Raw genomic sequence first — 13,461 nt, forward strand, 5'->3', positions numbered from 1 at the left:
CTGTATTATCCAGGCATCTGCTTTCAAAAACGGGCAAAGCAGGGCTTTGCAAGAAGAGAGAAGCAGTTTGCCTGTGTGGGAAGCCGTACGTTGTGATGTCTGATGCTGTCTCTGCACTCACATTTCCATGGCAGAGAGGAAGATACAGGGGCACGGCAGTTATACCTGACCTAAGCACGTAGGTCGACAGAGGAAGAAGAACGGCAATTAACAACCAGCTAATTGCAGCGTGCGGGGCAGGGGGAGGATGGCTGGGACCTAACTTGTCACGTAGGTGTTTGATGTGTCCTCGCCGTGGCGGCGTGCATGCGAGCTTTAAATACCCTGCAGCTCCCCTATCTCCTCTCTGCAGCAAGCTCTGCGTTTCATTCTCCTCCTCTCTCCGGTGTAAAATTTGGCCTAGCTTAAGCCTCTTTCCCTGACTGAGAAGGTTATTCCCTTCCCTCCCCTCCTCCCCACCCCCTCACCCATCCTCCCCTCCTCCTGCCAACGCTCTCCGACCCCGATTTGGGGTTTCTCTCCCTGCAGCCAGTCGTGGACTCTGTGGATGCCGTGCCGTGACGGAGGGCCGAGGGCTGAGCCGAGGATTTGCATGTAGGAGGAGAGGCGATGGCCGTGCAGCGTGCACCCGAGGCTGCTCTCAGCCTGCTGATGGTGAGTGCCTGCTGCGAGCCGGTGGGGATGGAAGGGGGTGAGGGATGCTGAGCCGCAGGGCTGCAGGGCACAGCATCCTCAGAGTTCTGCCTGAGCCTCCACTGGGCTCGTGTAGGTCACAGGGAACTTTGCAAGGGGTTCGTCTGGAGCTGAGGTGGAGGTGCCCATCCCGCAATATTTATAGACTGCCATGGCAGGGATCTGAAGTCACCTTTCTGACTGGTGCTTGCATGCAAGATTTACGCTGTGCTGTAGATGTTTCGTGTTGCTCCTGATATGACTGAAATGCAGAGCAGAGCTGGGTTTGTGCCTGCAGCCAGGTGCTTGGGTGCTGTGTCACTTGGGGACCACTGCTCTGAGCCACTGTCGCCATTCGGCTCGCTGCAGCCCGTGTCAGACTGCAGACCTGGCAATGACTGGCATTTATCTGAGCTATTTGCTGCAACGTGTTGAGCTACTGACCTACTTCCCCAACTTCTGCATATTAATAATAATTCAAAGGAGATTATTTAGCATAACACGTGGCTGAGTCCAGATACATCCTCTTGTCCTTCTGCAATTAAAAAAACCCTTCTGGTGGTGTATTAGAGTTGTTTAGTTGCACTGTTTCGGGGCTTTTTTCCTCCTTTACTCTTGTTGCCATTTTCTATGTACTAGCATCAGAAACAATTTTAGTGTAAGACCTCTGCTGGATATTTTTCTGCTTAAATGTCACTGTAATGTTCCTGCTGGAGAGCTGTTATAAGCAAAGAGCATGTGTGTGTGCACACAAATGCATATATATGTATTACACATATAATTATTGTGGATCTCTTTTCTGGTTGCAGTAGGAAATGGTCCCCGGCACTCAGAGACATGATGAGTTTTACAAGGGCACGCTGCAGGATCTGTAGCACTCAGGGCTGGTAACGAAGGTCAAGTTGAGAAAAGCAAATTTTACGTCCATTATTCAAAATGCTAAACATGCTATTAAACCACCACATGGTTAGTTTTATATTTCCCAGGGTCTAATGTGCTGTGTAAGCTCATTTAACTTCCTCTTGCTTACTTCTGGCCTTCCTGGCTTTTTAAATACCCTCCATCTTTTCCTCATTCAAGGATAAATTGATGGGTGCCTGTCATCACTTGCCATATATGCTTTTAGTTTCACTCTTAATTTCTCCTAATTTCAAGTCAAACCTCTCTCTCTGTCCCTCATATCTATTCCTGGAGCTAAGTGTCCATCAGTGCTAATGTACCCACAGCAATTTTCTCTTTAAATTTAACGTTCTGTAGTGTACGACCTTGTGCCGGTGGCATTTTGTGGTGCTGAGGGTGTTTCTACAGCTCTGGCCTGAAGCCTGAACCCTTTGGATCTCTTCATCTTGGGCACAGACCTGGGCAGGGTTACTGTGGTGTGCCAGACCTGTGTGGATGCATTGGATCAGAGGTTTTTCATGGACGGTTGGGGTGATGGTGGAGGGGATGTACTTACGGGCTTGGAAAGGACTTGTGTAACTACTTGCTCTGGAATCAGCTGGTACTAGAAGTTTATAATGGGTGTGAAAAAGGTAATTTGGGACTTAAAATGCTTCATCTTGCCATCTGTTTGGTATTTTTATTCCTTATATTTTCTTGGGCTATGAATCAGTTTAGTTAACAGGAGAAACCTGGTCCTCTCCACATGGCTTTTGTTGCATGCTTGAGCAGGCTTCCCTAGAATCAATAGTAAATTCTTGCATAATTCATCCCATGATGAGCAGCTATAATGGCATCTCTTCCAGAACTGCCACTCTCCAGAGATTAAAGGATTAGATGTCTTCGGGAAGTCCACGGAGGTAGCATTCAATTCACTGATGGGCTTTCTCCTTTGAGAGAGCTCTTTAGCAATGAGAAACATTTCAGTATAGCATTTCCCTTGCAATACCACACAGAATATGCATCCAACGCTCTAATTGTTTTTTTTTTTAAGACAACAATTTGGCAGTACTACATCACATTCAGTCTGAAAACATCCCCTTCTTGATGAGTTCTGCAAAGCACTTTGCAGGTAAAAAAAACCTAAGGTTCAGGGCCATTAATTCACTTTGTACTGGAATTAGATGCACAAAAGTGTGACCTAGATTAGGAGTTTGATCATTCAAAACTCCTTTTTGGTCAGTTAAGAGAAATAGGCATCTCCAGGAGATGAGGATTTCCTTAAATAGAAGAACCATGCACAGGCCATATGTGTTCAGCATCAGTCACAACATAGGTATCCAGCATCAAAATGTCCCAACAGAGTTGCACAAGACATTGCTGAGTTTCAGCCATGATGACAGTTCACAGTACCTTGCCTGATGTATGCTACTCAGCACATGGAGCTAACAGGGCCTAAAGCAGCTCCCAGACCAGCTGCTGCCATGTGCAGACAGAAGCACATGGGAGAATCCCATTAAATCAGTAGCCTTAAGTGGATGGGGCTGATTTTGGTGTAGTGACATAAATGTTGATGACCCAAAGACCTTGATTTATCTGGATTGTATCTGTTTTTATTTTGGTCTTGTTTTCTAGCTTGTTTAATACTTAGATGATTTTTTCTTTTTTCTTTATGAGCTTTTTTTTTTCTAGACCAGAAAAAAATTCTCTATAAAGGAGAGTTTCAGTCTTATATATGTATTATCCAAACATATTCTTTTCATACAAAGAATGCAATCTGTCATTAGAACTACATTTTTTCTCTTCTGGTGTCTGAAATTTACTGTAATTAACTCTAGGCTGTGCCTGGCTATGTGGGACCCCTGCCTCCACTTTGCTGCAGTGATCAGAGGTGCACAGATTGGTTCATCGTGGGGGAAATTGGCAGAGCTGTGCCCAAAGAGCCTCTGCCTGTAGCATTATCTAATGCAATAAAGTGGGGCTTCATCAGCTCTTGTGAACCATGAAATAGCAAATACTCTGTCTTGTTAGGAACGATAACACCTGCTATGTTAAGATCATTAATGCTGATGGGAATCAGTGCAAGTCTAGTTGCATTTTATGTCTTTATATCTTATTAGTTGCTGTAAAATTTTAAAGCAACAGACATATTGATTGTATAAATTTTAACAGCACCGTAAGTTATGATTCCTGGCGTCTCTCGAGACAACATTACTGCTTGTCACAAAAATATCTCTTAAGGTCTTTCCCTTCAAACTGCTGTAGGTTGTAGCAATAATGCTAATTAATGAGTGTTAAGTGACAACAGAGGTTCAGATGAGCAAGATATACAGCACGGCACGTACCAATTAGTCCAAAACATTCTTAAAATGATACAGAAGAGCAACACGGTTTTCTGTTTCCAGAAGCTGTAGTTCAAGCCTGTTCCTCTCACCCTCTCCATCAAATTGAAGCTTTCTCATGTTTATAACCCAGCCTTGCCCTCCCTGCTCTGTGTACACAATATTTTTCCTTGAAGAAATAACAGCATACCATTTAGGAAACAAGTGCTCTTAGTAAGGTAATGGTGACTGTTCGTGTTTGGAGGACTGTCTTTTATTTCAGAGCACTCTGTGACACTCTTCCATGCTCTGAAAATTATTATTTGTGCCTGAGTTACATTCAAAGCTGATGTTAGGATACAAGTGGATCTGAGATATCTGAGATAGCGAGGTGGGAGCCAGCTAACTCTGGAGTTACAGAGGAAAAAAAAGCATCCAACAGGGAATTCGGAGCATGAACTCAACGTGTGTGTTCAAATTGCTGCCCAGGATGAACAGCAAGAAGCTGGATGACCCATGGTAAGGGCTGCCTGCCTTGATGATTCCTTGTTCCCTGACTGAAGGCATTGCTACAGATCTCAGAGACAGAACATGGAGGTGTTTGAAGCCAGGTTGGATGGGGCCTTGGGCAACCTGATCTAGTGCCTGATTTGGCAACTCTGCCCTCAGCAAGGGCATTGGAACTGGATGATCTTTGAGATCCCTTCCAACCCAAGCTGTTCTATGATTCTATGATTCTAACCTGCAGCAAGAGGCCATGAGAAAACTGACCAATAGTTACACCTTGCAGAAACAATTGCCATCCCCATGTCATTGCCCACTGAGTATCTCAGTTTAGAGCTGTGCTTCTGGTTCCCCTCTCAGAGGGGATTTTCCTGGGTTGGTCTTCCATTTCTCAATCAAAGCTAAACTGAAGTCCTTAGAAAAACATGAATATTATTAATCTGACCATTCTCATGAAGTACAGCACTAAATTCTGTAGGATCTCCCCTGAAAACATTCATACATACTAACTGTATCACTACTAAATCCCATGAAGTCCACGCCTTAATTTGTTGACTTCTAAGCTGTTGGACTTCATAGTGCTCTGAATATTTAATAAATTATTTCATGGATTCGCTAAATATTTTTGGTATGCCCAAAGTTGAAGTCTGCCCTAGTGAAGGCAAATTGGGAAACTGACTAAACAGGGCTGAGAAGCTCTATGTGTTTTAAAGCCAGAACTGAACACCACCCTTTCCCCCTCCTCCATACAGACAACCCAAACCTCTGCTCTCTTCCACTCAAATCTCTGGACAGATCTGCAGCAATGGCAGCTTGGCTTGGAGGATCATATTGAAACTTTTGGGAGCAGCAAAGTTTCACTGGAGGAATGAGATCATTGTTTTCTCCCTTCCTCACCTCAGCATTAAATTATCTTTGTGTCAACAGTATGCAAAAGCCTTTGACATTCAAACCTCCTGCCTGTAACCTCACCTTCAGACTGCACTGACCTGGGAGGCAAGCTGCAGTTGGCAATGTTCCTCCCACTAAATCAACTCCTGCTTCTTTGTCACCTTTGCATGGGGTAGGAGTTGTCACAGCCTTTGTTTGACACTGAGGGGTGTGACATGTCAGCTGTTGTGCCCCAGCCACAAGGCCTGGCTGTAAGTGGAGCTGCTTCGGAATGAGCAACACCTTCCCTAAGGAACTGGTTGCACAGCTGGTGTCTGGCCCTCTCCAGCTCAACATCTGAAATGAGGTCTGTGGGGAGGACTGAACGGTGAGATGATTATGCAGCACTCTCCGTGCTCCTTTTGCAGATATTTCTGCTGTGCAGGTGTGTGGGCTTCACGCTTAGCCTCACAGAAGGCCCAGGCAGCAGGCAGTGATGTGTGGTGGCACTCAGGGATGCCTGGGGGGGAACCCTGCCTGCAGGATGCTCCCTGCCTGCTTGGCATTCATTTGCTAATGGGCTTCATAAGCAGCAAATAGCTGAGCTGAGCTGGTTGCTCTTTTGGAGTATGGAATGAGAGCAAATTCCTACTCAGTGTTGCACTGCTTGCTACCTCGGCCCGGTAATTTAGCTATTTCTTAATGATAAGATACTTTGAATTGTACCTGAGCAGTACTACAAGCCTCCATAAACTCAAAATAAGACTTCAAACACAGTGATTTAATACAGCTGAAAGAGATTAAACAGCTCCTGGGATTGCTCTTAGTTTCCCTGTGCTGGATGTCACCTTTCACTCACCTACAAAATCATTCTCCCTTCGGTTCTCTGCAGCACATACCATCAGTTTTCTTTTTCCTCATTCCTCTGCACTTACGTTTTCCTGAAGTCTTGAAATCTTGTTGGAGAATCAGGCCATAATGCTTGCAAATTTGAATTCTTCCATTCATTATTCCACTTTAAAACAAGAGTAAGAAGAATTACAGGTTTATTATCTCTCTCTCTTTTTTTTTTTTTTCATTATGGATATGATTGTGCCTTTTATTCCAGCTGCTCATTCTGACTGACTGATAAAATGTTCTTGTCGGAGATGCACAGCCATTGACTTTTATTATTATTTTTGTATCATAGCAGAGAGCATGGCTATTTGTGGAAGTGAATTAGTGTGCATTTCAGTAAATGTTCATTATGAGTAATTAGAGCCTTTCTACAACTGAGGAAATGTAACATATTAATGGTTTGAATAGATCACTAAAGATGACAACTCCTCTTGTCTACAGTTGAAAGAATAGTGTCACTCATTTTCTTAAAATAAAAAGTAGTAGAAAAGTTGATATCACTAAAACAAAATAAAATGCTGTAATTACCACAATTAAAATGCAAGGCTATGAATAGCTACCCATAGAAGGGAAGGGCTTGTAGAACTGGGCAGCTGCAATTATTCAGCTCTTTGCCTTCTGGTTATGAATGTCATACTTCCATAATTACTGAACTCTTAAGTTCTCAGTGTGGCATAGATCCAGCCCTCTGACAGGCTAATGTGGTTAGTACACCATGGCTCAGAGACACAAATCCCACATGGTTTCTTCCACCTTAAATCCCATGAAAATGTAAATTTTTGAGATTTGGTGCCCATAGCTGTTGCACTCAGGTGGCTGATTACGTGTGCTCACCGAGTCTACCAACAACTGCAACAACTGCTTCTTTTCCTGTGTTTTCCTGAAAACAGAACACCCCAACTGTATGCTGGGTTGCTCAAGGGGACTGGACCAGATTTAGGCTCTCTCTGGCCAAGTCTACGTAGCCACTGTAATTGCTGCCAGGGGATCAGTGTTCCACACTTGCCATGAATGACAAATTTCAGGTAGATTCTCCCCACTGCCCTTCAGGGAGATACATTCATTATTACCATACATCTCTTTATCCTTCCTTTTTAAAATATCAACAAATACGGAAATTCGTAGAAAGGAGTTGAAATTAGTCATTTAAAAGAATCACAGAGTCATACAGGTTGGAAGAGACCTCGGTAAATCATTTAGTCCAACTCCCCTGCTAAAGCAGCTTTCCTACAGTAGGATTCAAATGAAAAAGTCCAGGTGAATTCCAAATATCTCCAGAGAATAAGACTCTACAGCTTCACTGGGCAGCCTGTTCCAGAGCTCTGTCACCCTCAAATTAAAGAATTTCTTTTTAGAGCTCAGATGGAACTTCCTGGAAGTTCAGGTGGAAGTTCTCTTTCATCATGAGGTTTTAATGTTAGTGAGTAACAAACTAACCCGAACCCATCACCTCCTTCAGGTGATATGCATTCTCTTGTTTAGATGAATTTTTGGTTTGCCTGGAGATGAGACTCTCAAAGTCCATGACACGAGGCTCCTCCTTTCCTTTGGAAGGGTCCCATCTCATTTGCCAGTCCTACTGAGAGCCTAATTAACGTACGCTTGTCCATCAGCAATTCCTGTGACCAGGTAGCTATTCTGAAGTCTTGATGGAAGATAGCGAGCCGAGGTTGTCCTCAAAATGTCCCCTAGATATGAAGAGATCTATAGAAGTGTCTGTTTATATTTCAGAGAAATAAAAACAATAGTGAATGCCAAATAAGTAAACTTGTTTAGAGGAATGGACCTACACACAAAATGTTAGCTCTTTCTTACATCCTTCGTGGGATTAAAACTGGTAATCCCTAGATTAAAACCATCACCTCTTAGCGTTAGTCTTGTGCTTGGCTTTAGCTCTCTGAGATTCCAAAAGTTAGTGACAGTATCAAAATGCCAACAACTGATCAGGAACAATGAGATTTGAGCCCATTTGTTTTCAGGATACATTGCTCAAATAATAAAATGTAACAAATGAGAACAGAAAGCTGAGTTCAAAAAACATATATCCTGGTATTCTTTGTAAATCTGTCTCAGGTACAGGGATTCTGAAGCATTCTTCAACTTGGTAAAAGCAGAATATCCCTTCTGCTTCATATCTTTACCCGGAGTGCCCACTTGCTAACAACAGATTGTTCTCTACAGAGCATTCTCCTCTGTCTTCCCTTCTTTTCACCCACTTACAGCGACCAAAGAGCTGAAGATTATCCTGGGGGAGGCTTTTCTAGTACAGAAGCAGAATTCACAAAGAGCTTTGCACTACAATATTTTTCCACCTGTGGGTAGGCTGTGATGATCGTTGTATTGCAAGACACTCTGGTTTGGCTCTGTAATTTGTGCGAAGTTAATGGAGGAATGTTGCATAACATATGTTTGGCTTAATATAGGTTTGAGTTCCCTTATTTTTTACATTAATATATTAAAGTAAAATCTGGGAGAACTCCACAGTAAATAAGATTGAGATGTTTTTCATTTTTGAGTAATATGAGGCTAACTGAGCCACAGCGGTCAAAGCCCATTGTATTTCCTGGTAATTAATTGCTGGCTGTGATAGCTGACTGCATAAAAATGTGCTTTGGGCCATTAACCTCAGGTCATTAGTACTCAAGGAAATGTCTAGTGAAGGTCATTATTACTGCCATTATATAAGCTATTGAAATAGAAAAAAAGTTGTCACGAGCTCTTCAAAAACCCATTTTCCCTATTCTGTTCTCTTTTCAGAGATCGAGAAGCAAAGACTGTTCTGAATTATTCTGTATTGACATCATTTTTTTTTTTTAAGATTAGAGTTTGCCCACATTCTTAAAAGCAGGGACCAAATAGCTGAAGTAATTGAGAGAATGGTCATCTAGCTTTACAAAGCTAAAAGTGCTGGCATTCCCAGAGGATCGGAGCAGGTTGTGCTTTTATGGCCATTCCCAGAGGACTGGATGAGGACTGAGCAAAAGCCCCTCCGCTCACGTGCCTTATCAGAGATGGTGTGGATACATACTGGGTTAGTGGTATTGGTGTTGTGAGAACTCGGGCTTGGTTTGATTCTTGTTTAAATTAATTCATTTGGTGATGGACCAAAATCACAAAAAACAACCCTCATTCCTGTTATCCTACTGCCCACAGAAGGGCTTCTTACTTCCATCTCAAGCAGGAACTGTCAGGAAATCTGCATATTTTGCTGCCCCTCAGACTGCTCTGTAGGTTGGAGCACCCAGAGTAGGAGGGTGATATTTCTATTGAAAATGAAAAACTCTGAAATCACAGTTCTGGAAATGATGAAAAATGTTTCTTTCTCTGGCAAGTTGGTGTAGTTAGAAATTCCTTACTTTCTGGTTAATGACAAAAGAACTGCTAATGAAACCAAACATATCTTTGTTTAAAGAGACAGTAATACAAGCACTTATTTGCTATATTAAATGCAGTGTTATATTGAATGCTGTTTCCTTTAGTTGTATTTAAAGCTAGGGTGAGTCTTTCATGCAGACCAAAATCCTTGAATCAGTATTCTAAGGCCACTGGCTTTTGTGAGAATGTGAGGAAGCAAATCAGCTCTAATGACAGAGAATTAAAGCCAGCAAAAAATACAGTGATGGCACGACGAAAATGATGAGGAAGTTTTGTACCTTTCCAGAGTTCCTAGCAGTGTTCTTTCCCCCATTTGAAATTTTGTTTTGGAGTCAGGAATTAAGCAATTCCTTGTAAAGAGGAATTGCTTAACATTATTAATATTGCTTGTATTACCCTCTTCATCACTAAAGAAATTCATTTTTTCATCATCCTTACTGAAATATACAAGCAAAAGTTTATTTGTTCACAGTCATTTACTTCTGATGGACTTCTCCTCTTGAATTCTCTTCATCCTCTGTATTTTGTATTAGCTAACAGCCTCTTTGTTGTCCAGTGCCTTCCAAGAGGGGAAAAGCAAAACATACTGTTTGCATTAGTTTGAGCACTAAAGGTTTTTGCATTGTAGGAATATTTCATCCCTTTATTTCATCTATTTTACTACTTTGGAGAAGTAGTGCTTAGGTCAGTTAAGTTTCTGAATTTCGGATGCACCATTTACGTTTGAACAGTTAGAGAATCATCTGTGAGAAGTTTCCCTTTGATTCAGCAATAGGAATTAAACCTTTGCTGTGAAGTCCAGAGGGTATCTGGTGTTTTGGACATGGATCCTATCTGGATGTTTTGGTTTGGTTTGTCTGTGGTTAGAGGTTTACTGAAAATACCACTTCCAAGTAGAGATTCCACCATAACATTTCATTATTTCTCTCCAAAAAAGGCTCTTGTTCCCACACTGTAGAACAAAATTGTCAAAAGTGGGTAGCCCCAAATGTATTTGGGGAGGAGAGGAGTGAATGAATGTAATTGACTTGCACAATTAAATGCATACTGAGATTTATCAGACATTTTTAAGGCTATATGACCACACAGAGAAATGAGAGTGAACAGGGGATAAAAACAATAAAAATCCAAGCAACCACCTTCACCCCAACAACAAGCAAAAAACCCAACCAACAAAGAAATAAAACAGAGAAGTTTCGTGCATAATGGGAGTAAAGAAAAGCAAATCCTTTTTTGAAATGTGCTCGACTGAAGGTATAATAGAGTAGGAGTGGCTGTATTGCCAAAGCCTATACATACTGAATAACAGTCACAGAGTAAGAAAACGGTCAGTTTTAATTTTTAGTAATATTTAATTAAGTAAGCATTCACAACATTTCGGGTATCTGTGCATCAACATAACTGCCTCTGGCTAGCCAGGGTCATTATTTCCATTCGTAGTTTGGTGTCAATTGATTTCTCCACAGTCAATAGTTGTAATATTGAGTCTGTTTAAGTTCCATGAAACCTGAACCGTTGCAAAAAACATTCCTGTCTGAGGGAGGAGGATTTGATCTTTGTTCTCTTAGGATCAAGTGGGGAAGGGAGTGTAAATCCATATAATTCTATTTATCTCTGTGACATTTCTTCCAATTTCTAAAGATGCCATCAAAAGAATTTGGCTCATTGATCTCCAAAGTCTGAGAGAATTTCACACTCTGAGCTGAATGCTGTGACCCATGCAGTCAGTCTATTTCTTTTCTCTGACAGAAGTCCTTACCTTGATCAAGATAGCAGGCTTTGCTGTACGAGAGCTACCAATCTTAGAGATTATTATTGGTTTACTGGTGGAATATTTATTTTCAAATAGAAAGGAATTCTTGCTGATGAGTCATTGCATGCATACACTACCTTGATATTTTGGGGTGCTAAAGCTACAATTTCAGTGAGGCTGGGGTATGGAAAATGGTCTATAATGTTTCTGATGTACAATTAAAGTGCCATCTGCCTCTGCGATGCAGCAGATGTATAATTGATATTCACTGCTGATTTACCACTTGATTTTTTGCAGACACTGAATGCTGTAATTGTTTATACAGTATGATCCTAAATACCCATGTGAGAATTTTTGTCCTCATATGTTCCCTACCAGAAGAATAACTAGATCCTGAGTACTCAGAAGGTGGATCATTAAAGGTAACTTACAGTTAGCTTACCAAAATCTTAGAGTAGGCTAGTAAATAAGTTAGGAGACAGTTTTCAAAGGGAAGATCTTATTCCTGCATGGTTTAGTATAGAAAAACTTGTTGGGAAAAATTAAAGTGCTGATCTGAAATCTGAGGTTAATGTGGGATGCTTCTAGGATTAAAGAAACAGAGTTTGATTTATTTTTCTGTCTTTTGCAGAGGTGGGAACCTTTTTGAGGGAAAAAAATTATGTAGAATAAACCCAAAAGGTCAACAGTAACATCAAAGGAGCTCTTTTCTCCAGGGTGAAGACTATTTAAATTAAAAAAAAAAACAAAAACAACAGAGATAAAAACTGCAGTAGTCAATTCTAAACACATGGAGAAACAGAGATGTGTTACTTTATCTTTTGTGCTGTCATTACTTGAAAGAAATGCAATTGCTAAAATTGTGATTTTAATTTTACTCCATGAGTGGCTTCTAGGATATTCCATCTGCAAATACCCAAGGTCTAAATCTGTTCATGCTGAAAGAAAGAGAAATGTTGCCAGTAACTTCAAGGGGCAGAAGGTTAGCATCTCTGTTTTAAGCTGCTGCCCTTCTTTTTGACAGCAGTGGCTTTTACTCATGTCACTTAAACTCACTGTGAAGCAGCAGTGATTGTCCAGGGCTTTCCAATTGGCTTCAAAGGAAGGAAGAATTCATTATATGGAGTCTGAATCTGACTGCATTGCAAGTGATGTTGTATGTAATCATTTCTCAAGCCAGGAAAATTCTCAAGTCAGTTCTCCAAGTGCCCAGAGAAACCGAGGTCCATTTTCTTGCAACTTGTACCCCTTTCACAAGGCATTGCCTGTACATGGCATCCAGCACGATGTAAAAGAGTCCTCCGTGTCTTCTGAAGGCTGAACATTTGCTCTCATATTGCAGTGTATTCAATGGTAGTAACAGTCCAATTGTATCTGAAGGACATTGTGGCTGGTGGTTATGCCATGAGATGACCTTATCTCAGGTGGCAGCACAAGCGGAGGACCAAGTGAGGGGCTAGGGATGCTGCAGAAGGAAAGGACAAGGAATGTGGGAAAGGATTTGGGGTTGGGAGGTGGTGTGAAATAAGGAAATGGGGCTGTGGGGCGCTGCAGATCAGTCTTGTTCTGTTAATTTCCGTTCGAGTCTCTTGCTGTCTAAAGACATCAGTCAAGTCAATGAACAACAGAGAAGCAACCCAGAAGAAACTATAAATGTGGATATAATAGGTCTCTTAAACATTAACGTGGGAAGGTAGCCATAACCAGTATGGTTAATACTTCTCACATAGCTCCTTGCTAAGGTCTCCTTGGACTCCTAAATGTAGAGCTGTGATATCTGAAGGAGAAAAACTCCATACTGTTGCTTGTGTGCATTTTTTATTTTATTTCTTTTTGAAATTTTTATTTTATTTTTTATTTTGTCCATTATCTTTATCTCATTTCTGTAACAAGCCTTTGGATGTGTCTGTAGCAAAAAAGCTCCTCATTACATGCTGAGGTTCATACTTAGTGGAAGGTGCCCTGCCTCTCCTTAGTGGAGAGGAAGGATGAGATCTCGTGGCGTGGGTAAGGAAGTGCTTGGGCTGAGCCTGAAGCATGTTGGGAAGCACACAAGAAATTAGGAGACTGCCTGATAGAGAAGGATAAGCAGAGGGGACTCAGCCGTGATTAAAGGGAGCTGGAAACTTGCTGGAAATGGGAGGCTTAAAGCTGGGATCTTGGGAAGGGAAGGTGAAGTATCTCCTTGTA

The 13,461-nt window shown here is 41.6% G+C and overlaps 1 protein-coding gene across 1 annotated transcript in view; it reads left to right on the forward strand.

The window, feature by feature from the left end:
* The first annotated feature begins 536 nt into the window (after window positions 1-536).
* FRMD4A (FERM domain containing 4A) overlaps window positions 537-13,461 on the forward strand; it is a 351,201-nt gene continuing 338,276 nt past the window's right edge. Inside the window, exon 1 of the mRNA XM_052681194.1 lies at window positions 537-654. Coding sequence (XP_052537154.1) covers window positions 610-654 — 45 coding nt within the window. The 5' untranslated portion in view covers window positions 537-609. The remainder of the gene's footprint in view (window positions 655-13,461) is intronic.

Source organism: Tympanuchus pallidicinctus, unplaced genomic scaffold (genome assembly GCF_026119805.1).
Source record: "Tympanuchus pallidicinctus isolate F22 unplaced genomic scaffold, pur_lepc_1.0 scaffold19, whole genome shotgun sequence".
Lineage (NCBI taxonomy): Eukaryota > Metazoa > Chordata > Aves > Galliformes > Phasianidae > Tympanuchus > Tympanuchus pallidicinctus.